Source organism: Stenella coeruleoalba, assembly GCF_951394435.1.
Source record: "Stenella coeruleoalba genome assembly, chromosome: 11".
Classification (NCBI taxonomy): domain Eukaryota; kingdom Metazoa; phylum Chordata; class Mammalia; order Artiodactyla; family Delphinidae; genus Stenella; species Stenella coeruleoalba.
Genome location: NC_137157.1, coordinates 8164415 through 8186514, shown reverse-complemented (window position 1 = coordinate 8186514; position 22100 = coordinate 8164415). Strand labels below are relative to the sequence as shown.

Genomic DNA, 22100 nt, shown 5'->3' with positions numbered 1-22100 from the left:
CATGTTAAATATCACACAGCTCCGTTTTAAGGAAAGCAGGCCTTAAACAGTAATTTCTACAATTTACAATTCCTGGCAAGTGAAGGCAGCTTTTTTCCTCTGGTCACAGGCCTGTGGTTTGAAGAGACTTGCTGTCCAACATGAATTCCTAATATTTGATAGAGGCAAAAAAAAATCAGATTCTCTCTTGAATAGCACGAGGGCTGGGTGCCCACAGAGAAGGCAAGTGACCTACCTTGATCTGTTCTCCCAAAGATGTTGCAAAGCTGCCCCAGGTCTCCATGTGGCCTGATGTGTTGAAATCTCTGGGGCTCAGAGTGGTGGTGGTGTTTTAGTTTTTCCATGTTTATTAAGAAAATATATTTAACTGAACACGCCTTGGAGCTGCAGTTTATAAGAATATGACATATATTAGGCTTTTGAGATCTTATAAAAAGCTCTTGACTCAATTACTATATGTGATACCATTCTTAAACTGTTTAATGTATTTTTATTGTATTGTATTGTATTGTATTTATTTTTTGAGGAACAAGAGCCCAGTTTTTTTATTTGATCATTTCTTGCATTTGAAGTACTCCTCAGTGACATCCTTGGCCTGAGACTCTTTCCATAATCCTAAAAAAAAAAAAATATGCAATTTTACTAATATTTGGCAACTCCACTAAGTTGTTAGCACTAGTTACAGCAAAGCTTTAAAAAATTAGCACATGTCTTATGAAAATGCTTCCCATCATTAAAATGTCTTCTAGCCATTTTCAGGGACCTTAATGACTTCAATGTTTTTAAGGCCTGTAACATGGCTTTCCTCTTGCCAGCATTTTCTAAATTTCTGCAGAAACACATTCGGGTAAGCAGATTCATTGACTGGGTTTGTTTAACATATTTTTAAATTGTGGTAAAATATACATAACAGAAAATTGACTTTGGGACTTCCCTGGCAGGCCAGTGGTTAAGACCTCCACGCTCCCACTGCAGGGGGCATGGGTTCGATCCCTGGTCAGGGAACTAAGATCCCACATGACTTACAGCACAGCCCAAAACAAAAAAACCAAAAAATACCCCAGAAAATTGACTTCAACCATTTTTAAGCATACGGTTCAGTGGTATTTTCATTCACACTGTTGTGCAACCATCTCCACATCTAGAAATTTTTCATCTTCCCAAACTGAAGCTCGTACCCATTAAACACTAACTCCCCATCGCCCGCCCCTCCCAGCCCCTGGAAACCACCATTCTTCTTCTGTCTCTATGAATTTGACTCTTCCCGGGACCTCACAAAAGTGGAGTCATACTATGTTTTGTTTGTTTGTTTGTTTTGTTTTGCTTTGGTCTGGCAGTTTTCACTTAGAATAATGTCTTCTAAGTTCCACCCTCTTGTAGCACATGGCAGAATTTCATGCAAGTGTTTTTACCTCAGCTGCTTTCCCACTCTTCCTTGGGATTTCCATGAATCTTAGGATGAATCCTACGCATGAAGGTGATCTCGTTTGTCTTTCTCTCAAGCAGAAGGAGGCTGTGGCCTCTGGGTTGCCTCACAGCTGACGGGCGTCCACTGCCTGCCCACAGGCGTGACGGCCACTGCTGCCAGGCTGCCCAGGAAGCACTGGGGCTGAGTGGAGCCCTGGGGTCAGGGATCTCGGCCAGTATTGCTGTGCTCCCCTCCCCTCTCCCCACCTCTGTGCCAGGGGCTTTCACTTAGATCCCTCTACTAGCCATTCATTCACCCAAGATTTACTGAATGTCTAACGTGTACCCGGCGTTGGGCGAGGCCCAGGAAATACAGTAAGGTAAGACAGACATGGTCCTCTGCCTCCCTGGGAGTTATAATCTAGTGAGGGAAAGGCATTCAGTCATCAACTATACAATAAATAAATGTCTGGTTACAACTGTGATGACTGCTGTGAAGAAAAAGTACAGGGCACAGTGCGAATGTCCAAAGGCAGGGTGCCAGGTTGGAGCAGGGGACCTGGGGTGTACTCAGAATCCACTGACTGACATGGCAGCTGTGTCTGACGCTAGAATAAGAGCCACAGTCCCTGCATGCAAGGCATGCCAGACCTAACAGGGGAGACTGGGGGGACCAGGCTCCCCTTGGTTTTGCACGTCCCGCACCCCTCTGCTCCCTGCTCCTTTGGGGAATTGCTGTTCCCTTTTCCAACTGTGTGTCTCCAGGGGTTCCTCTTTTGGGGTAGGGGATGTCGGGTAAACTGAGCTTTACTTTGGAGGGAAGATCGTGACACGTGCAGGACACTGGACCCCAAACCTTTACTGAGATGTCAGGACTTTGTATTTTCATGGCATTTGAAGTGTTCAAAGTCTGAGAATCGAAGAGCCATCGAAAGAGATAATGAAGCCCCGAGGCAAGATGGGAACGGTGCGCTGTTGACCCTCACAAAAAAAAGGCAGGGTTTCTGGTCTTTTCTGCGATATAGAAAAAGGCATTTATTCGCTAGATCAGTAACTGCATACCAGGTGTCAGGGACTGTATTTATTTTCCCCAACGACGATACCACATCTGAAATAGCAGCTGCAATTGGAGTCACCACATAATTATGTTTACAGTAACCCACTGGCATTCCCTGACGCCCATCTGCCTTCTCCACTGGCCAAACTGAGAGTCAAGTGGGAATGTGACAAAATCACCACCTTGTATCTTTAAAGGCCTTGATGATACCATTAATCTCTTCAATCCCCCAGGGGGTGCAATATTGCTTTTGGCTCATCACTTTTGTAGAGAGGGCTTTCCATTTGACTCCTCTCCTCATCACATCCCTTACTCTGCCAATCCAAGAGCCAATACAGTAGTTCTGCCAATGGCTGGGATATCTATTCCAGCTATAGAAGTAGGGGCAGGGAAACAAATAGCTTTGGAGGTCCCCGGGGACTATTGTTAAGTCATTCCAGTCAAACTCCATTTATTACTTGATCCACCTTAATTCCCACTCTGACCAGGAGAGCCAAGTGGCTAAAGTCAGAGCTCTGCTTATCAGACCTGAAGGTTTTTTCAGATATACAGATCAAGTAGGAACTTAGCGAAGGGCTGCTCATATAGTTTGGTTTTAGAGACTCCATGATCAATTAGCCACATCAGCCTCTGCAGGGCAGTCATCTGGGTAACTCCACTGGCCCCGCCTATTATAATAACCATGCTCACTTTCCTCTGGGAAGTGCTGCTACCTGGTTTCTCCCACCCCAGGGTCTACACATCCCCGCGGAAATAAGAAAGCCCACTTCAACTGCTGCTTTTCCCACCAGCAGCTCCCACCAAGGACTGTTTAGAGGAGCTGCTACTGCCCCTCCCAAAGAACTTCTCAAGGCCGTGGTTTTCTGGGGGATCAGCCCTGGGTACCAAAAATGATCATGTCCATTACATTCTGTTAGGGGGTTGACTTTATTCTGAAAGCAATTGGGAACCACTAAAGTGTTTTCAACAATGTAGGGTCATGAAATTTCTATCTTTTTTTTTTTTTGGTTGCACCGTGCAGCATGTAGGATCTTAGTTCCCCGACCAGGGATCAAACTCTGGCCCCAGCAGTGAAAGCACGGAGTCCTAACCACTGGACCACGAGGGAATTCCCCTGAAATTTCTATCTTAACAAGAATACTCCTGCTGTTTGGTAGGGAGTATAGTGTAAGGGGCAAGGCAGAAGTGAGGGGAGCAAGTGAGAATCTGATGCAGTGACCCCAGTAAGACTTCAAAACATGCAGATGACAGCCAAGTCCTGAAAAGTACAGGGCAGGTGGATATTACCACGGGGGCAGTCAGAGAGATACACCAAACCCTTGGGGTACCCTGGGTAGGGCATGGTGAGTGGGGGCACATGGATAGGAGGGAAAGGGTTTATTGCTGTACGTAGGCCTGATCTTCCTCGTGATTGTGCTGGGCAGAGCTGAGCAGGTCAAAAGCCAGATGGCTTGGAGGAGAGTAGCTCAAAACTTCTGTTCTCAGGAGGAGTTGGTGAGCGGTGTGGGCTTGTCCACCACTACAAGGGACCAGATGCTGTACCTCATGGGATCCCAGAGAAGCCATATGAAATGTGTCTCAGGAAAAGGGGAACATGGGAAAAGCACCTTTCTGTGGCTCCCACCCCTCATTGGCCAACGGTTCACCCTAAGGAGTGAACTCTCCCCGTACTTCCAGGTTGCTCTGGCGTGGGCATTCTGTGGGGTCCTATATTCTAAGTCACGACAGCAACAGAGACAGTTGGGACAGAGGGTAAAAAGCACATGGTGCCGGCCTAGGGCAAAGCACCATCTGGTCATACCTGCACCTGAACTTGGTACACCTGTACCTTTACCTGAACTTGGTTAGGGACCGTGCTGAGCAGGGTCATTGCAGCAATGGATGGAATATAAACTAGGTGTAGCCAAGAGGGTTTGAAGAGGTGCACATGGCATCCAGGAGGGATGCTCAGCCCTAAGACGGTCACTGGCGAGGAGAGTGCGAGATGGTGTAGGTTAGTCATTTGTAGTGAAAAGGACGCTGAGGATTCTACCTGAATGCCTCCTCAGAGAGGACGTCCTTAACGCTCCTCTTTAAAGGACCCCAGTCACTCCCATCATCCCATTCATTCCCTACCACACAAGTCATCTGCCATTGTGGACTGACTGTTCAGCCCCTCCACCAATCCCACACCTGACATGCAAAGGCCAGAAATCTAAAACTTACCCTTCCCAGATTCCCTTGCTGCTCAGTCATGGTTTAAATTTCTCCAGTCAGGCAGAGTCATTTTGCTAGTGCAGGGGTGGCATCGTTCAGGAGCCGTGCTTTTATAAACACCTAAATCCCTTCATGATTAAGTTACCTGGACTCGTCTGGATCTAAGCGTTGAGCAGGATACTTTGTTTACTTATTGGCTTGCTTGTGATTATCTGTCTCTCACCACTCTGTCGTCGAAGCTCCTTGATACCAGGCACTTGTTTGGTTTTTTTCACTGTACCGACAGAGCCTAGCACAGTGCCTGGTATAGGGCAGAGGCTCAAGAATGATTTGCTGGAGGAAAGGATGGATGGATGCGTGGGTGGATGGATGGAGGTGGGAAGACTATGGCGGGTGGAAGAGGAGGAAATAGTGGGCTGTGAGGCTCATTTTCCCAACCTGTAAACTCTGAAATGCCCCAGGGCCGAGTCCTCACAGCTCTTTTCCAGTCACCCTCCCCCTCTAGGTGAGCTCATCCAGTGTCCTCAATTTAACTTCATACCTCCAGGCATGACCTGTCCTCGGAATTTCTGGCTCACATCCAACACTGCCCAACATTTTTGCTCAGATGTTAACAGATGTCTCAAATGTAACGTCTCCAAACAGAACTCTTCATTTCTCCTCCAAATCTTCTCCTCCCAACAGACTTCCCTATCTCTATTCTGCCAGCTGTTTGGGCCAAAACCCTAGGAGTCATCCCTGATGCCTCTTTATCTCATACATTTCTGGTCTAATCTGCAGCAAATCCTCTGGGCTCTACATAATGTGCAGAAACCCACCCTTTCTCCCCACCCCCACCTCCCCAGTCTAAGACACCATCCTATTTCACTTGCATTATTGCAATAGTCTTCTGTATTGGATGCTTCTGGTCACCCTTGTCACATCTCCCTCGGCTACCTCTGACTTTGACTCCAGCTGCAGCAGACAGGTGTGTGTGAGCTCAGCTGATCTTGTGCTGATGTGTCTTGCCTCCGGCATGCACATTGGGTCTGTTCGCTTTTCACCCAGGACGTCAGCGCTCTCAGAGCCCTCTTGGTTCGAGCACAAGATTCACCTTGCGCTGACAGCCTCTCGCCTCAAGTGTGAGCTGCACGTCAAAAGTCATTCTGTGCCACATCTGATGCCGTAGGAGCCTGCTCCTCCCAGGCACCCAGGAGCGCAGAGTTAACACCCCAGTGGCAACACTCAACCAGTGGGCAACTGGGAAAATGTTCCTGCCCCCCATCCTTCAGGCAGACGATTCTGGGAAACAGTCTGTGCACTTTTCAAGGACCCTGCTAAACGCAAGCTCCCATTGCCCACAGCAGCGAAGTTGATAATGCACCTTCTGTTGGCTTTGTCTTCTTTCCTGTCTTCTTGTCCCCACTCCCTCATGGCTGCTTCTTGGTTCAGCTCTCAGAAGAGCCACGTGCACATAAGTCCTTTTCTCAGGACAAGGGCTAAGGCCTGACAGAATCTGCCATTCCTCTAGTTCCTCCTGCTACTCTCCTCTTTGCTCTACTATAGCCACAGTTCGCCAAAGACACCCAGCACACTCCTGCCTCAGGGCCTTTGCACTGGCTATTTCTGCTGCCTGGAATGCTCTTCCTCCAGATATTTCCAAGCACGCTTCTTTACTTCCTTCAGGACTCTTCCCGAGAGACCTTCGTATGTAAAGTAGTAACCTCTCCCCCTCCCCCAGTATTCCCTGGCCCCCTTACCCTGCTTTAAGTTTTTTATAGCACTGATCACCAATATCATAAATTGTCTTTTTTTCGGGGGGGGTATATTTTCTGCCTGCTCCCCCACCCCCAACTTAAAAGTAATCATCATGAGAACAGGGACTCAAGGACTTTATTGTTTTTTTCACTGCAGAACCTAGAACAGTGCTTGGCAAGTAGTAAGTGCTCAATAAATATTTGTTGGATGAAGCAAATAAATAAATAAGACTTAAGAAGTATGTATGGATCAGACTGCGGTTACCTTGAACCCCCGGCTCCTGAGTCCGGCAGCGGGTCTGGTGGTGGCTCCGGGCTCTGAGGGACATAGAGGCTGGCAGCAGGATGCCTATGCCGAGAATTTACGCAGTGCTTTGCCCTCTCAGGCTGTTCTTGGTGATCTCTTTGGGGGTCTTTGTTCTGAAATTTGTCTCAAGGAGATCCAGGTAAAACCTCAAGGACCTAAGAGCATCTCTCTAAGCCTGGTCCATGCTGATCCTGGGCAGAAGGGAGTTTGTCCCCTTCTGGTCCCCGAGACCCTGGCCATCACCAACACGGGGTGACCTGAACTGCCTCTGAGTGCCTGCAAGGGCTCAGCAGCCAACAACTCCTCAGCTTCTGAAGGCTGGAATCCATCGGGGCGCTGGGAAGGGGCCGAGGGTGGCCTGGGGGCAGGCGTGCTGTGGTCCAAGCCTTCCCTTTCCAAGCTCTGCGCCCAGCCACCCCCGGCCCCCGGCACCGGTCCCTGGGGTGAGGGGCTGGCCGGGCTCCTTGCTTTTGCAGAGTCTTGTAGCCTCACGTGAGGGAAGCAGCACCCCCTGTGGCACTGGAGACACAGCCCAAGTGCCAGAGGGAAGGAAGCCCCGTCTCTGATGGGGATGCCTGAGCCCGGCTTCGGCCGCTGGGCTCTGCAGGCAGTCGGAAGCTGGAGCTGCTGCGGCGCAGGACCGAAGAGGTTAACGCGCATCTGCCTCCGAATGTTAATGTGTGTAGGTGATGTCAGTGGGAGCCGGGGAAGGAGTGAGGGGAGAGCGGTGGGCAGCGGAGGCAGCGGAGGCTGCCGGGCTGCCTAGGAAGACCCCCCTCCAGACGGCGGGGCTCCGGGGGGCCGGGGCTCGGGACGCAGCGGTCGGCACGGGAGGCTGCCGCAGCCTGTGTGGGCCGACGGGCGAGCGGGCGCCGGCGCCGGCGGGATGGACCTGGAAGTCTCGCTGCTGCCCACCGGCCCCAATGCCAGCAACACCTCGGATGGCCCGGATAACCTCACCACGGCCGGTGAGACGTGTTGGAGGGGAGTCCTCCCTCCTCTGCGCCGGGGGTGGGAAATGGGAAGATTTCACCTCTGAGCCAAACTGCTGGCGAAACTTTATTACAGTTCTTGGGGATAAGATGTGCAGTATGCTTTGCCCGGAGGGGCAGGGGAAAAGGGGATGAGAATGAAACGTCAGGGGCAGAGAAGAGGGCAAAGGCACCCTCGGAAGTGGCCGGGGATGGTGGCCAGCCGCGAGGGAGGCAGGGGAGAGCTGCCCAGGAGTTCCAAAGATGCTTTGCAGAAAATATTCCAGGCTAGAAAAGCGAGCAAGAGAAGCTGGAGGGTGGTATGTAGGGAGGTAGCTGGAGGCTCACTCATTCACCGATCCCGTCGGCTTTTCGCTCGAACTACGTGTTATGGGATATGAAACATCTTTACTGCCTCCTTGGAGAGGCGTGGGAAGGGATAACTCACAGAGATTAGAGGACATTTCCAGCGCTAAGATGCCCTGGAATTCTAGCTTTGAAGGATAAGAGGAGGAAGAAAAAAGAGGAAAGGTTTGCATAGAGAAAATTCTCGGGTAGCTGGGCTGCAACACACAGCTTCGGTCTCTGGTCACTCAGGAAGCCTGGGAAGCCCAGACTCAGAAGATAGGGACCAAGGAAATCCTGGACAGGAACCCAGGAGAGGGGAGGGCTGTGGGTCTGATGGGCAAAAGCCTCCAGGAGACAGTCACCCACAGAGATGCCCAGGAATCAGTACACAGCTTTCAACCAGCGACTCCTGAAATGAAATGATCAGGGCTGCAAATAGGAAAGGAGAAAACACATGCACGCACCCACACATGCTCACACATGCACAGTTTCATGTCCTGCTGGCTGTTTTGATGTTGTTTCCTGGTGAAGCCCAGAGGCCCACACAACAATACTCTGCAGACCGCTGTGGTTCTTGACTCTGTGACTTCTGAGAAAATGCAGGAGGCAAAGGACCGGTCCTTCAACAAACAGGTGGTGTGGGAGACTCTGATGGGATTAACCAGGGAACCGGTGCAGGAGGGCACGGGGGGGGGGGGGGGGGGGGGCGGGCAGGATTAGCAGCAGTGTGGGCAGGGAGTATGGTAGGGAGGATTCTGAGCTGAAATGGCAGGAGGATGAATGGGGGGCAGGCTCACGGCTGGAGGCTGAGCACGCCAGTAGGAGGTCAGCCCTCAGAGAGCAGAGTCCATGTCAAATGGTCGATGCTCGCTCCTTGTGTCCCCAGGGCTGCCGCCTCGCACAGGGAGCGTCTCTTACACCAACATCATCATGCCTTCGGTGTTCGGTGCCATCTGCCTCCTGGGCATCGTTGGGAACTCCGTGGTCATCTTCGCGGTGGTGAAGAAATCCAAGCTGCCCTGGTTCAGCAACGTCCCCGACATCTTCATCATCAACCTCTCGGTGGTGGACCTCCTCTTTCTCCTGGGCATGCCCTTCATGATCCACCAGCTCATGGGCAATGGTGTCTGGCACTTTGGAGAGACCATGTGCACCCTCATCACGGCCATGGACGCCAACAGTCAGTTCACCAGCACCTACATCCTGACCGCCATGGCCATTGACCGCTACCTGGCCACCGTCCACCCCATCTCCTCCACCAAGTTCCGGAAGCCCTCTGTGGCCACCCTGGTGATCTGCCTCCTGTGGGCCCTGTCCTTCATCAGCATCACCCCCGTGTGGCTCTACGCTAGGCTTATCCCCTTCCCAGGAGGCACCGTGGGCTGTGGCATCCGCCTGCCCAACCCAGACACTGACCTCTACTGGTTCACCCTGTACCAGTTTTTCCTGGCCTTTGCCCTGCCCTTCGTGGTCATCACGGCTGCGTATGTGAGGATCCTGCAGCGCATGACATCCTCCGTGGCCCCCGCCTCTCAACGCAGCATCCGGCTGCGGACAAAGAGGGTGACCCGCACGGCCATCGCTATCTGCCTGGTTTTCTTTGTGTGCTGGGCACCCTACTACGTGCTTCAGCTGACCCAGCTGTCCATCAGCCGCCCGACGCTCACCTTTGTCTACCTGTACAACGCAGCCATCAGTCTGGGCTATGCCAACAGCTGCCTCAACCCCTTTGTGTACATCGTGCTCTGTGAGACGTTCCGAAAACGCTTGGTCCTATCGGTGAAGCCTGCGGCCCAGGGGCAGCTTCGAGCCATCAGCAATGCCCAGACGGCTGATGAAGAGAGGACAGAAAGCAAGGGCACCTGACACTTCCCCTGCCACCCTGGGCACTTCCACGTCAGGGCACCACGGCAGACCATGGGGGAAGATGCTGAGAGAAACCGAAGACCGCTCTGGGAGGATGCAGGGAGGCTGGGTGGTTACAACTAAAAACATTCAACAGGGCCCACAGATTGCTCAACGGAGCCAGGTTTGGGGGCTTCAAGCATCAGAAATCTCCTTCGGAGAACAAGATGGACCTTTGGGTTGAACAGAAACTGAGCAAGAAGATTGGTTTAAAGGTTCAGCTGAGCCCTACATCTACCAGCTCCCAAATGTCTTTTTCCAGAGAGAAGACGTAGAAGGCTTCTTGCCGGGTTTATTTAAAATCAGGCAGGGCCAGGGCGTGAGCAGGGGTATGGGCACAGGCCCCTGGGGAAATGGGAAAGGTGGTGCGGCCTCACCGCCTCTTCCTGTCTCTCATTGGTATGATGGAGGGCAACCTTTCTCCCAAGCTGGAGGATGATGAAAAATAAAGCGTGTGGTCTCTCCATGTTCCAGCATCCTGTGTCAATTTCCCTTTATCTCTAGGCGATGCATGTTTATTTGGGGGTGGGGGTGGGGTCTGAGCACATGGAGGTAAAAGCCCAATTTGCTAGGAGATCCACTTATTGGGAATGACAAGGCTACCCGGGATGGGTGTGGGTGAGGGCCTTGAGATTAAGAAAAAGGGAGAGGGTCAAGGGGGGCAGTTGTGGGGTCATTCTCTTCGGGGGGCACATTTGTCAGTCACCAGATCCAGAGTGAGCACCCATCAGGGTGCTCATGCACATGCAGGGCTCATTCTGAGGCCTCGTGTGTTTGGCATCATTTTTTTGCTCCAGCCCTTTCTCTCCAAAATAAAAACGAATAAAGGAAAATCTCCACCCGTATCTCTCTGGACGCTCCTGTATAATTGCTCCGGCTTGGGGGTGGGCGTAGCGGTGGAGGCGGGCGGCCGAAAAGGGAAAGAGAGGTCGTTTGGCCGTGGAATCTAGACCTTGATTCAGGCTGCATTTTAGGAAGCAAGAAGCAGGGGATCTGCTTGTCTAAACCCATAGGGAGGATTACTGTGAATTCATTAGATTGAAATTCCGCTGCCAGTCTTGTTCTCGGGACTCAACTTCCCGTCTTCTGCTTAAAAGCACTTGGTTGTTAGCAGTGCTGGCCCCTCAGGCCAGAGTCCCACCCGCCGCCTCCGCTGCTGAGTCACAAGTTGCAGGGCTGGCTTCTCGGGCAGCCCGAGCCTGCGCCTGCCTCTTGTGGCTGCTGCTAAGATCTGCTGCGAGCCACGCAGAGCAGGAAGATTACAGACGGGGCCGCTGGGCGGCGGCCAAGGCTGCTGCTTCTCAGCTTCTTCACGAGCGGAGCCAGGAGTCCTGCGCGAACCACTCCGCAGGCGTTGATGAGATAGATAGTGGGAGCAAATTGTGAGCTCCTGACTTGTCCAGATGCGTCCCTAAAGCAGGTGCATCAGCACAGCCTCCTCTCACCAGTTATTTTTCACTGCGGAGCTGCAGCAGGTAGCCTGATTAGCAAACTTCTAGGCAGCTTCTTTAGGTCCCCGGGAGCTCTTTGTAATCATCATCATTAGTATTTCCTGCTTGCGTTCCACTCCACCCAGTGCGTAGGGAGTTGGGGTCAGGGGGTGGGGACAAAGCAGACAGTTTTCCTTACTCATTTACAGTGGGGTCTCTAGCTGTCACAGGTAAGCTCCAAATCTGTTTTAGATGCACATCCAACAACAACAAAAAAGATTCTTATGGGAGCTTTAAGGCAACTCCTACCCACTAGTTCCAGAAAAGGAGGTTTTCCTGTGACTGGTTTGCCTATGGAAGTCTTCCCCAGGGTCTATCTTCTTCCCCCTCTTCCCCCTCCAAGGAGGACTCTGGGAGAGGAAATAGGTGAGATGGCCTCTCCCAGGAAATGCAAGTGACCAAGGCTACAGGCCGGTGAGTGGGCAGGCGAATGACCTGCTGACGGCCCCAGAGACTCTCAACCCCATATTGAAAACTGAAGTTGAAGCAAAGTGGGTTGAGACAGGAAAGTGAGTGGGTGAGTTTTACGGTATGTGAATTATATATCAATTTTAAGAAAAGTGGCAGAGTATGCAAGGCTGAGGGAGGCAGAGCCTGAGGGAGGTGATGGGGAGAACAGGGCAGTAAGGATAATAAAGGCTAACAATTTTGCGCCGGCTATGGGACGGGCACTAGGCTAAACATTTGACGTAGATTACCCTATTTAACACTCACAGCGACTCTATGAGGCAGGTTCTATGATTACTCCCATTTTATAAACGAGGAAACTGAGGCCCTAGAGCGATGTTAAGTCACCGATCACAGGCACCCTTGGAGCCAATGCCTGTCTGGCCACGAAGCTGTGCCTCGTGCACGGGACCAGCCATAGGATAGAATTAGGTCCCAGAACAAAGGCAGAAGATGCTCGGAGAGGCTGAAGAAGGCTTCACTTCTCACTGGAGATTCAGGGCATGTGGAAGAGATTTTGAAGTGTAGATAGGACGTTGACAAGGGGAAGAGCAAGTTTCAGGCAGGTGGAAAACACCTGAGCTAATATGTAGAGGTGGGAAAAGCTGCGTGTGTTTAAGGAACATTGCTGTCGGTATTGGGGACCCTCCACCACCAATGCACATGCTCCCTCTCCCCCTAGGGTATGCATCATGATTAGTCTAACCCTATTGGACAGCCCTCTTTCCTGCTTTCCCAACCTCCCTTGCAGCTAAGGGTCCACATACGATCTCGTTTTCAGCAGGAGAGATGCATGCAATGTTTCACTCAGTTTTGTATTTGACATCTTCATTTGAAATGCTGAGCTGCAGGGACTTCCGTGGTGATCCAGTGGTTAAGACTCCAAGCTTCCACTGCAGGGGGCATGGGTTTGATCCCTGGTAGGGGAACTAAGATCCCTCATGCCGTGCGGCACGGCCAAAAAAAAAAAAAATAGGCTTTATGAAATGCTGAGATGCAACATCGTCCACTTTGAATGGGGAAAATGCAAAATTGTGTTCCTCTTCTACCTGTGTGGTTCCTTAAGAAATGTGTCTTTTAAGAAAAATCAAAACAAAAACAGGACCTAAGCAGAAGTCTGCTGTGGGGACTTCTGGAAAAGGTTTTGCTTTCCTGACTAAAGGAAACAGATCAGGTTGGTAGCATCTGGGCTCTTCCTCCTTTCTCCCTGCCTTGAATGCAGATGCATCATCTGGAGCTGCAGCCACTCTCTTGGGATCACGAGGTGACAAATACGAGAATGCAAAGCAATGCTCTAAGGCTGATGAGTCAGGAAGACAGAGAGAGCATGTGTTCCCAAGGGCATCACTGACTTGCTGAACCAACACCAACCTCGAGGCTGCTAGGTGTGCAAGAAAGTAAATCCCTATCTGTTTAAGCGACTGTTCTGTTAACCCTCCCGATAACATCCTAAGCTTCCAACCTAAACTTTCCTGGTTTAGGAAGTACAGACCCCAGCCCCACCTCCACAGATGGGCCCCACCTGGCTTTAACCAATCACCGTATCCCATCTCCCTGGCCACACTGGTTCATCCAGGGAGGCAAGAGCAATCAATGGGATGTAAAAAGTCATTAGCCAGGATTTCTGGGAAGGAAGGTCTTTATTCTTTGTTTGGAGCTATTGGTAGAGCCTCTCCCATCCCCCTCCTAGACTTGACCTGAGAAGCACACAGCTCCATGAGCTGCCGGCAACCACCTTGGGGTTGCTTGGGCAAAGCCCTCCTGAGACTGGAGCCAGCTCAGAAGAATCAGAGCTGAAAGAGAAAGTGTGAGAATCAGGTGATGTTGTTGGGGACTTGATCAAGCCTTGCTTGAAGTTAAGATACTCTTAAACCATTTGATTATATGAACCAATAAATTTCCTTTAACAGCCACTTCAGTTGGGCTTTCTATTATTTGCAACTAGGAAGTCCTGATAAGAAAGATATGAACAATTTTTTTTTTGGCCTTGCCACTCAGCATGTGGGATCTTAGTTCCCCGCCCAGGGATCAAACCCCTGCCCCCTGTAGTGGAAGTGCAGAGTCTTAACCACTGGACCGTCAGGGAAGTCCAGAAAGATACGAACATTTGAAAGATTAAGTTGGAGTATTGGTGTTATGGGCTGACTTGTCTTCACCCAAAATTCATGTGTTGAGGCCCTAACCCATGTGATGGCATTTGTAAATGGTGCCTTGGATGAGGTCATGAGACACCAGAGAGCTTGCTTCTCTCTCTCTCCACCTGCACACCCCAAGGAATGGCCATGTGAGGACACAGTGAGAAGGCAACCATTTGCAAGCCAGGAAGAGAGCTCTCACCAGGAAATAAATCAGCCGGCACTTTGATCTTGGCCTTCCAGCCTCCAAAACTGTGAGAAATAAACGTGTGTTGTTTAAGCCACAGAGTCTATGGTATTTTGTTTTAGCAGCCCAAGCTAAGACAATTGGTAAGAGCCTTTTTAGTTGTAAATGATAGAAATCCAACTCAATTGATTTGAGCAAAAAGATAGGGAACATACTGGCCTTTGTCTTTTTTTTTTTGGCTGCATTGGGTCTTCGCTGCTACACGCTTTCTCTAGTTATGGCGAGCAGGGGCTTCTCTTCGTTGTGGTGTGTGGGCTTCTCATTGCAGTGGCTTCTCTTGTTGTGGAGCACGGGCTCTAGGTGCGCAGGCTTCAGTAGTTGTGGCACGTGGACTCAGTATTTGTGGCTCGCGGACTCTGAGCACAGGCTCAGTAGTTGTGGCGCACACGGGCTTAGTTGCTCCATGGCATGTGGGATCTTCCCGGACCAAGGCTCAAACCTGTGTCCCCTACATTGGCAGGCGGATTCTTAACCACTGCGCCACCAGGGAAGCACAATTCTGGCCTTTTAAGTGGAAAATTTCAGGGATTGCTAAGGCTTTCAGTCATGACTGGATCCAACAGCTCAAAAGCTCTGCCATCAGTATGGACTCTCCCTTTCTCTCTTCCCCACACCCTCTTTCTCTCTCTCACTCAGCTCAGTTTTCCTCTTGGTTGGCCTCCTTCTCAAGGGATGTCCCCTGATGTGGTAGCAAAGGTGGCCACCAGCAGGGGTGTGAACTTGCATTATCCTCACAGGCAGCAGCTCCAAGAATTAGCCAGGAGTTCTGTCCTGCCACCTGCCATGTCCTTGCCACCTTTCCCTCCAACATCTGTTTCAAAATCCGAAAAAGCTTCTGAGTGGTCACGTGTGAGTTACACACCTTCCCACTTCCACCCAACTCAGCATGAGATCTGGGGACATGAGACACTTTTATTGGCTAGAATAGGTCACATACTCACCCGAGTGGGGTCATTTCACTGGCAGCCCCACTGTGTGTGTGTGTGTGTGTGTGTGTGTGTTGCAGTTCCTAAAAGAAAAAGAGAATTTATATTGCCTTAAGTAGAAAGAATGATAGAAGGATGATGGGCAAACAAAGGCAACAGATAACCCACCAGGTAGGGTCTCAATAATTAGAGAGGGTGGCATGGAAAAGAGAACAGGCAAAGGACAGGTAGGAGAATCAAGGAAGATTGAGAGGCCAGCCAGGAAGCCCGGTGATTACTGTGGAGGATTCTGCACAGGAAACGATCTTTAACCTCGAATCTGATGAAAACTCTGGATCCTTCCCCCGAGTGCACATTTGCACATGCGCATAAAACACTGCAAATAAGTTTGGAGGGTTTATAACCTCCTCCCCAGTGCCCGAGGAGGAGCCCTGGTAATGGAGGAATCTGGATGTCTGAGAGCAAAGTCAGACGGAAGACCCCAGATGGCTGTGAGCAGGCACCACGCTTACTGTCAGAGCAAAAGCGGGCAGGGCCCCCGCCCTTGCCGAGCTTCCAACCGCAGTGAGGGCGAATGTTCATCAGATAATCTCGTGGAGAAATGTGAAATTACGAAGGGGAGGTATGAGAATCAGTGCGTGGGGGAGGGGTAAGCTGTTCAGGCAGGTCAGGGAAGGCCTGGCAAAAGTAGGGACATTTCACCCACTGAGCTCTGAAGGGTAAGGAGGGGAGGGGGCCTTATCTGTGCAAGAGCCCTGTGCTTGGGGGGAGTTTAAGAGAATGCCAGTGGACGCCCTGATATGGAGGAACCCAGGGGATGTCTCAGCTGGATACACACTGTGTTCTCAGGTCCTCCTGGAATCTGTTTTGTAATGTGGAACAAGAAAGAACTCTGGGTGCAGGACTTCTCTGGTGGTCCAGCAGTTAAGACTCCACACTCCCAATGCAGGGGGGCAGGTTCGATCCCTGGTCAAGGAACTAGAACCCGTTTGCTGCAAGTAAAAGATCCCACATGGTGCAACTAAAGATTCAGCACGGGGCAACGAAGATCCCGCGTGCTGCAACTAAGACTGGGCACAGCCAAATAAGGATAGGGAGATGATAAATAAATAAATATTTTTAAAAATAAATTTTTTTTTTTTAAAAAGGGCAGAAGTGCAGAGGTGGCAGAATGCATGGTGTCTGGGATGGAGCCCTTTGGAAAAAAAAAAAAAAAAGAATTCTGGTTGCAATTATGTGGTTGCAACAGCAGCCTGGGGGCAAACCAGCTCATTGCAAAAGGGAAAAACAAGAGTTTGGTTCATAGTGGTTCTGCTGTCTTTCCATCCTGGTCTCTCCTGGATCTCATTTAAAAAAAAAAAAAAAAATTGCTGAAGCCTCAAACGCCAGCCAGCTCCGTTACCAACACTTGACAAAGCTCTAACTTGTCAGACGAGTGGATTTGGAGCACAGACTACCCTGCTGCCTCCTTACTGCCTGGCACTCCCTGGATCAGCTCCCCCTGCCCTGCTACCAGTCACCCTCCACACCAGTGGAGCCAGGGAAGTTGCAGCCGCCCACCTGCTCCCGCGGCTGCCTGCCAACAAGAGCTTTGCTGGGAGCTCCGTTACCTTTAGTGCCTCCCCAACTCTCCTTCCCTCTTGAGAAATGGCGTTAAGAGGAAGAAATCAGAAAGGAAGACAATATCTTTCTTAAGGACGTGGGGAGGGAACCTTAAATGCAGCAGTACCTTTTAGATGAAGCAGGCGGGGCACTCCCACGATCACCAGTCACAGCCTCTGTCCTCACCTCCAGCCCCTTGACTACTCAGTAGACCACCCCCTCTTTTTACTGGTGCCCCTCAAATCCCTATCTCCCTTCCTGACCCCAGTCCAATATTTCCACCTGTCCACTTGACATCTCTCCCTTCCTGGACTCAATATGATGGAAACCATATTTTCATTATCTTCCTACCACTGACCACCCACACTAACTCACCCTCCAAAATTCCCCATTTTTCTTCAGGGCATTACATCCCTTGCTCTTTTTCACCCCCTATATCTGTTCCATCAGAAAGTCCTGCCAAGCCTTATATTAAATGATTTCACAGATTCATTCCTTCCATCTGATTTCTAGACTCAGAGACAGCTGGGTTTATACGCCAGCATGGCCACTAACTTGCTGTGTGACCTTGGACATGTCACTTAACCTCTCTGAGTTTTTGGGTTTTTTTTGTGGTACGCGGGCCTCTCACCGCTGTGGCCTCTCCCGTGGCGGAGCACAGGCTCTGGACGCGCAGGCCCAGCGGCCATGGCCACAGGCCCAGCCGCTCCGCAACATGTGGGATCTTCCCGGACCGGGACACGAACCTGTGTCCCTGCATCGGCAGGCGGACTCCCAACCACTGCGCCACCAGGGAAGCCCTCTCTGAGCTTTTTTATTCTGTAACATGGAAGTAAGACTATATTCCTTGCAGGGTTGTTGTGTGAATTGAAGCATATATAAAGTGGCAAACAACACATGTCCCGTGAAACATGAATTCTCTTCTCCCCTCTCTCTCTTGGTAGCATCCTAGTCTAAGCCCTTCTCATCACATACCTGGATTATAGCTGTAACTTGCCAAAGGGTCCCCAGTTTTCTAATCTCTTTCTCCAATCCAATCCATCCCAAACACCAAGACCAGAGAAATCTTCTTATGTCCCTTTTGTCTCTCTTCTGACCCTATAATATTCCTGTCCCATTACCATCAGGTTGAGTCAAAGACCCATCCTAGCCCTAAAATTTGCAATAATGTGGCCTCTTACATCCCAGGATGACTCCGCTCTCTTTGTTGAAGGCTGTGGGAACAAATGTGATTGGCTGAGGGAGACTGAGAGGAGAAAAGAGCTAAGGACAGGACAGAATCTTAGGGACCTTCACCTTGCAGGGCTGGGCAGAAGAAGAGGAACCAGTAGAGGAGCTTGTGGAGGATCAGCCAGAGAGGTAGGAGGGTAACTTGGAGAGCCTGGCATCCTGGAAGCCAGTGGGAAGGACAGTTTCCAAGAGAAAGTGTGCAAGAGTGCCAAATGCTGCAGAAAGGTCAAGCTGAGGGCTGACAACATGGGCTGAATGGTGTCTTCCACAAAGATATGTCCAAGTCTTAACCCTCAACACCTGGGACTTCCACCTTTTTGGAAATTGGATCTTTGCAGATACAATGAAGTTAAGGATCTCAGGATGAGATCATCCTGGATCTAGGGTGGGTCCTAAACCCAGTGATGTCCTTGGATTTTTATTAAAAGAAAAGGAGATTTGAGACACAGAGACACACCCAGGGCAACCACATGAAGCCTGATGCAGAGACTGGAGTGATGCATCCCTGAGCCAAGGGACACCAGAAGTGGGAGAGAGGTGTGGGATGGCTTCTCCCTCGGAAGGTTCCAGAAGGAACCTATCCTGTCCAACAACTTGATTTAGGGTTTCTGGCCTCCAGAACTGTAAGAGAATACATTTGTCTCTTCTATCATTTTTTTTGTTTTAGGCTATCAAGTTTGTGGTACTCTGTCCCAGCAGCCCTAGGAAATGAATCCAGGGCTTGGACTTAGAAATAGAGAGGTTGCTGGTTGACCTTGGTGGGTTCTGAAGCAGTAGGAACAACTCTCCCAGGAAGTTTGACTATACAGGGGAGGACAGCTATGGCAGAAACTAAAGCAATATCGTTTAAAGGAAAGGTCCTTGAAAAAAACAAAACTGCTAGTGAAACAGTTGGTCCTACATCAACAGGGTTGAAAGGACAGAATGCACAGACTCACAGAACTTCAGGGCTGGGAGGACCTCAAACACGCTTCAGCGTAAGTGGGTGGGCGGGGGAGATGCCCGTTGAAAGACATCCATGTGCTTTCCCGGGTGACTTCCCTCCTCTTCTGCCTGGAGAAGATTAGGAATGCAAAGAGGAAGCGCTCAGCTCTGAACACCCAAAAAAATATTCTTGAGTGTAAAACAAGGGAATAACCTTGAAAGCCAATCTTCGTCAAGAGAGAAAAGGATTTTCTAAATAACTGAAGCATACATTAACATACCCAGAGCCAGGCCTGGTTGACTAGGTCACCCAGAGTTTTGTAATGAGCTTGGAGTGAAGGAAATCAGGATATGATGTGGTGGGTACGGCCCCAGGACAGCCGTGAAGGAAGGCAGGGGCAAGGGACACAGGTGGTCCCACATGTGGTCTCAATCCTCCTTCTGGCCAAAGCCAGGGGTTGAGGGGACAGCTAAAAGCACTTGTTCCTTGAGCCTCTTTCCCATTTGAATACCTGGGAGGAGACCCATATTGGGCGAGACCTGTGTCCAGCCGGTCAGGGGGCGCAGAAGAGCCACATGGAGGTGGGGAAATGGCCAGATGAATGACCTGCTCCCCATGGCTGCAGGGGATCCTGAAATAACTGTCCGGCAAGGAGATGTGGAGGTGCCGAAGGACCTGGGAGCCCTCGGAGTCTCAGGGCAGGAAAAAGAGACCACTCTTGTGCGGCCCTCATGCATGGGGCATGATTCCAGCAGTGGGTGTCAGCAGGGCACTCCGGAAGGCCCACCTCTTGGCAGACCTGGCCACCACCATCATGGACAGTGGCAGCAGAAAGGAGGGGAAACTTAAAGGACTGAGCATGTAGCCTACAGAGACTGAGTCATCCCAGAGAGACGGTTTAAGCTGGAAGACGCTGTAGTGCCACAAATCGGCAAATTAGGGTTCCTTCCCACTTCCCCGCAGTTGAACAGGGGTTCCTCAGCTCAGTCACAGGAAACAGAAGCTACATTTGTCCTGGCATTTTTCCTTGAATACTAATCTGTGCTTCTGCTACCCAGGCCACTGTCACCCAGGCAGTGCTCCAAAGGCTGGGAGCAACATTTCTGCAGCTGCCGGAGAAGTGGGGGGAAGCTCGTGGAAAAGGGTTCTTGGGGGCTTGGGATGCGAAGATGAAATGTGTGCGAGTGGAACACGATTCTCCTGGGAATGGCTCCGGGGATGGCTGACTCTGGGAGAGGATGTCAAATTCAAGAGTACAAATCAATATTGTCATATACCCCAGAGGCTGAGGGGAAGCACAGGTGAGAGGGAGTGGGAAAGGCCGCCAAGCCCAGGATGGAGACCTGGGCTGTTGGAGTTTAATAGAAAAGAGACGGCATGGGAGCCTGCCCCTCGGTTCACTTAATCCTCCCCACAGCACTAGGTGTTTGCACAAAAAACAAACAAACAAGACCCAGAGACACTGTTTCCCTATATTTCTGTTTTGAGGCTGGGGTTCAGACCAGGTCAGGAGCCACAGCTGCTATGAATCCCATGTGTTCCCCACTTAGCCTACTGCCTGATTAAAGGACGAAGGGACAGGGGACGCTGGTGGGTCAAGACCCCTTTGCTTAGGGGGAGCTTTAAAGCTGGCTGCCATCACGTCCCAGAGAAGGAGCCGGCCCTCTGCTGCCTGGTTCACATCTCTAAATTGTCCCCCTGGAGGGGGGGTTGGGGGGTCGGGGACCATGACCTTGAGATGCAGGCAGTGGCCCATTCATACTCCTGCTCTGAGATCTTGGGCAAAGCACTTAAGCTTTGGAGCCTCAGGTTTCACTCTTACAGTGATGGGGATGATAATTCCCACCTTACTGAGAGGTTAAAGGGATCGGAGGAGAGCATGTAAACCGTGTGTCTAGCAGGGATGCAGGAACAGGTGAAAATAATTTAACTTAATTCTGTCATCCATCCGCCACCCCCTCTCCCAGCTCTATCCCAATCAGCACTTTCAGGGTTAACAACCCTGGAGGAAGCAGAGCAAAGTGACTCACAACCCAAGACTGGTTTAAGAGGCCTGCTCAAGCAAGCGTCCCCTGACCTTGACCTTTGGCATTCAAACCTTTTCTTGGGAAGGGAACAGAAAAGTCTCCCCGGGGGCTCGGCCCACCTGGCACCACTGGGAGCCCCATTACATCAGGGTCTTAGGCGACATACCCGGGACATCTGTCCAGGGAATGGGGCCCAGCCAGCTCCTCGCCTGGAGAGGACATCTGAGAATCACAGTGCGTCAGTGACGGGGAGTCACTGTCGGAAACGGTGCACTGACCTCACCGAAAGTTGAGGTCACCGAACTTTGTCTTTCTCAAGTAATGTTGAGAGGGGAGGCGCTCCTACCAGGTGCAGAAGGAAGGAGAAACCAGCTCCTGACAGCAGGGGAATCGGGTTGCCACAGCAACGAGCTCCTTCCCAAGTCAACTCATTATATGGCTTTTGAACTTGACTCCCTCCTGTGTATACACCTAGCAGCTCTATCACCAGCTCACCCCCTAGGCTTCTGCCCTCCCTTCAAGGCCTGTCCCTGGGATGGGACGGTATTTACTTGGTTTGCATTGGGAAGAGCCCCCTCTTCCTCTGCGGGTCGGAGGCTTCACTGGTTAGATTCCTTGCACTGCAGTTTGGCAGAATGGAAGTGTGTACCCTTTGACCTCCCGGGTCTGGGGGTTTAACCCTGGTGTTGCAGCATTGTTTGTAGTCACCCCAAACCAGGAGCCACCTTCATATCACTGGTTAAATATCAGCTGTAGCCTCTGAGGAATACTATGTGGCTGTAGGAACAGCGAGCTAGATCCCACAGGCGCCGGTGGGAAGATGTATAGCTAAGTTCAAAAAGCCAGTAGTTCCAACTCATAGAAACGGAACGTAGAAGGGTGGTTGCCAGGGACTGGGGGAGGCAAAATGGGGAGTTAGAGTTTCATAGGGGTAGAGTTTCAGTTCTGCAAGATGAAAAAGTTCTGGAGGCCGGCTGGCCACACATAACCTGAATATACTTAACCCGACTGAACTGTACGCTTAAAAATGGTTAACACGGTACATTTTATGGTATGTGGATTTTACCACAATTTTAACGAAAAGCAAGTTGAAGAACAGAATTAATAATTCTAGCGTGATCTTATTAGTGTGGCTTTAAAGTGT

The 22100-nt window shown here is 50.7% G+C and overlaps 1 protein-coding gene across 1 annotated transcript; it reads left to right on the top strand.

The window, feature by feature from the left end:
- The first annotated feature begins 7371 nt into the window (after positions 1-7371).
- Positions 7372-10413, top strand: MCHR1 (melanin concentrating hormone receptor 1). The gene is made up of 2 exons (XM_079937453.1): positions 7372-7671; positions 8909-10413. The coding sequence occupies exons 1-2, from the start codon at positions 7590-7592 to the stop codon at positions 9886-9888; spliced, it is 1062 nt and encodes a 353-aa protein (XP_079793579.1). The 5' UTR covers positions 7372-7589; the 3' UTR covers positions 9889-10413.
- The last annotated feature ends 11687 nt before the right edge of the window (positions 10414-22100 follow it).

Bases quoted from the DNA above. Each gene is read 5' to 3' on its own strand.
- MCHR1 (XM_079937453.1), top strand. From the start codon at position 7,590: ATGGACCTGGAAGTCTCGCTGCTGCCCACCGGCCCCAATGCCAGCAAC. The intron at 7,672-8,908 runs GTGAGACGTGTT...TTGTGTCCCCAG, and splicing joins GGATAACCTCACCACGGCCG to GGCTGCCGCCTCGCACAGGG.